Source organism: Chaetura pelagica, unplaced genomic scaffold (assembly GCF_000747805.2).
Source record: "Chaetura pelagica isolate M959 unplaced genomic scaffold, ChaPel_1.0 scaffold323, whole genome shotgun sequence".
NCBI classification, from domain to species: domain Eukaryota; kingdom Metazoa; phylum Chordata; class Aves; order Apodiformes; family Apodidae; genus Chaetura; species Chaetura pelagica.
Window position 1 is genome coordinate 849,190 of NW_009952640.1, and position 3,310 is coordinate 852,499.

Sequence of the window (3,310 nt, forward strand, 5' to 3'; positions counted from 1 at the left end):
ACACAGCCTTACTGTGCCTTGAGACAACAGGTGCATATTCATAATGGGAGAGACTCTCAGCAGCAGAAAAAAAGTTGCAGGCAGCACTCTCCCCCCTGATGAGAACACCTGAAGACAATTTATTTTGGACAGGCCTAGGGCATCCTACCTCCCCTCAGCAGCAGGCACACTACAGTACTGCTTGTGCAATTACAAGCATTGTGGTTACACTGTGTCAGCAGCCACACTAAGTTCCTGGAGAAGCGGATTTAAACTTCTGGGAGAATTCTTCCAGCATCTCCATTAGCTTCTCCTCATCTTCTGGTGGACTGTGGGTGCGTGCCAGGGGTAAGTGTGTAGCAACTGGTTGCCTGTCTGGAAGAAAATAAATAAATAAATTTAAATCCTTATGGATACATTATGGGAGTTGGACTCAATGATCCTTACGAGTCCCTTCCAAATTGAGATAATTCTATGATGTAACAGCCTCTTCTAGCACAAAATATTTTTTTCTGCTAGACAATATATTTCCCAAACATACCTCATGGGCTTGAAGCCAGGAAACTTACCTTTAAGGTTTCTGTAAATTATGTTAGTCAAGCATATCTTCCAAACCAGAAATTAAACTAATTTGATTTAATTTTTGAAACTAGAATGACTGTCCTTTTGCACAGCATGACTTAAGACTGAGTAGCAAGAGATGTTACTTGCAGCTAGGGGCAGAGTAGATAAAGGCAGGCCTTGCTGGAGGGCTTACACCTGCTCACTGTCTCTAGTATAACTCCTGTAGACAAAGAACAATAACTTGAGATTATTGGTGCAGGCAGAGGTTGCTTTTTCAGCATGAGACATGGTTTTTCCTTGCCTCTTGGATAATGTCTAGTGCTATGCAAATTCCCCAGCTGGGACTTTGTAGTTTGGATTATATCCTTAAATGCTTACTTTCATCCTTAAAAATAATGGTTAAATTGTAATTGCTAAAGAACTTAGGCTCATTGCTCAATCACTATAAGTAACATGTATCTGTTTGATCATTTGACCAAAAAAAAAAAATTTGCTCAATTTATGCTTTAATTGCTTTTCCAGATCTCATACTCCTCACTCACTCTGTATAAATATAGCTGTATCACCATCCATTCTAAGGGATCTTTCTCTCCAAACACATGACATCTAGAGCCTGGGAACCTGATGACAGTGCTCTCAGATGTCTATGAAGCAACATCAGAGCACTGGTGCAGCACTGTGACTCTATTTCAGTAAGTCCAACTTTGGTGGCAGCCAGCTGAGACTAAAAGAACAAGCTGTTGCAACACTGGGCAGCAGATTTCTCTGCAAACCTATCAGGCTGCCATCAGGCTTCCCAGGGGAACAGAGATGTTTCCTCTCTTAAGAGCAAATGTTGTAACTGGTTGCACACACAACATAACCTCTGCTAATGGAAAACTGAGGAGACAGAAACATGCAGAGGAACATTCCCTTCTCCATCAGTGGGTATGAACTGCTTCCTATCTAACTGTCAAGCTTCTAGTAGCTTGTGACTGAGTTTGGGAACTCTGTGTGAAAGTCAAGTTTAGCATCACAGAGAAGATGCTTCTAGTCGTTGTAAAGCAGGACTCTGACAAACATTTTTTAAAATTTATTTTGGCAGATGCAGAGAGTTCTGGTTGTACAAGTCATGTTCTTCCCAATTTTCTTCCTAAGGAAAAAAAATAAATGCTGGCTGTCCTTTGCACTCAAAGGGAACAGATTAAAAGAGAATGGAGGAAATGGCATTTCCTGTTTCGGTCACACTTTCTCTCCATCTAGGACCAGGAGAGCAGGGTTTGTAGTAAAGTACTTCTGAACACAAATCCCCCTACTGAAAGAGCCTGAAGAGGGCCCTACTAAGTTGTGACTACCAAAGGGCAGCAGAAGAGACAAATCACTGACTATCACAATTTGGTAAGCATGGGACATAGACACAAGACTTCTCTTGCAGCCTTAAAAGCAGTCATGCCAAGACCAAAGCTCTCAAAAGTATTTGTCTATAGCTAAAGAGTAAGAGCATTTCCCTGTTTACTAACTCTGGGGATAGACAAAAGCCAAAGGCAAGAGCCTGGTGGAGTTAGGATCTAGAGGAAGAACAACTGAGCAGAAGCATTAGGAACAGAAGAAAGTGACAGGAGTACAAAAGACAAAGCCTGTTCTACAAAGATGACTGACCAGCTGGGATACAGGGTTTCTGCATGCACTGCAGGATGGCATGAAAGAGATCTGGTTAAATACCTGTCAATCAACCCTGTGTGACTGTCTGGGAGGGGAGAGAAGGAACAAAGTCAACTCAATTCCAGAAAAGTCTGAACTTCCTGCATGCTGTACCAGAAATTCAGTGGCTCAGGATTTGAGTGCCACATCCAAGAGAAGTACTGGGCTCCTGTAAGCAATTACCCTGAGCTTTTCCTTTCTCCTACAGGCCTGACCTGCACCACCATTAAGACATCTGTGCTGCCAGGTGCTCCTACTAAGATGCCTGTCTCAGAGAAAAGAAAGGCTCTGCCCCATTTTTTCACTCCCTATGCCTACAGTGCCAAAAATGTCACTGTAAGTGTCTGCCCACTGTTAGAGAAAGGAGGAGTTGGAAGTTTTAACTAGCATGGAACAGTAGGGAGTAGAGCCTGTCAAAGCAAAGTCAACCCTCAGTGCTCAGTGAGAAGGATTCTAGTTTCCCAGTATCATAAAGGATGCTGTGTGACTGCTGTGATTCACTATCCCTTGGCACAGTTCTGCACACAGCCATTTTTATTAAAAAACCACAAACAACCCTCCCTAAAGAAATGCTTTGAAGTCTCTATCAGCTACTTTAGAGGACAAAAGCAGTAACATAACATGGTTGTTCTCTGGTTGCACAATGCTCACTTGAACCTCTAGCCTTGGAACAGTTTTAATATACACTTTAGCCTTCGAAAAGGGTTGCCTGGTCACGCCTTCATCCCCTTCCAGGCCAGTCCTACAGTTCAGGCACCTTAGGAATCTCCACTGCTACACAGTGTCAGACACTGCTGCCTTACCTTGGAAGAACAAGCCACTTGGTAACTTTGTTGCTTCAGGTGATACCGCCAACCATATAACAGTATCAGCTCCCTGGGCCTCAGTGCGCAGAGAATTCTTCATCTTCTGATAAAAATCTGGCATCGCTGATCTCACAGCTATAAAGAATAACAATGGAATGGTGGTCTGCCATGAAAGCCTTTTTTATTGGGGGGAAAAAAAAAAAAGCAGCTTAAAATTGCCATTGTGAGCATAGGGAGAGGAGAAAGCATGTCAGAGTTTATGAAAAAGAATGAGTCTTTCC

At 42.8% G+C, this 3,310-nt stretch overlaps 1 protein-coding gene across 1 annotated transcript in view; it reads right to left on the minus strand.

Moving 5' to 3' along the window:
* Positions 1-226: 226 nt before the first annotated feature.
* Positions 227-3,310, minus strand: part of DHRS12 (dehydrogenase/reductase (SDR family) member 12) — a gene marked incomplete at its 5' end in the record, with an annotated part of 41,179 nt that continues 38,095 nt past the window's right edge. Inside the window, 2 exons of the mRNA XM_009993750.1 lie at positions 227-354; positions 3,027-3,164. Of these exons, the coding sequence (XP_009992052.1) occupies positions 227-354; positions 3,027-3,164 (266 nt within the window). The remainder of the gene's footprint in view (positions 355-3,026; positions 3,165-3,310) is intronic.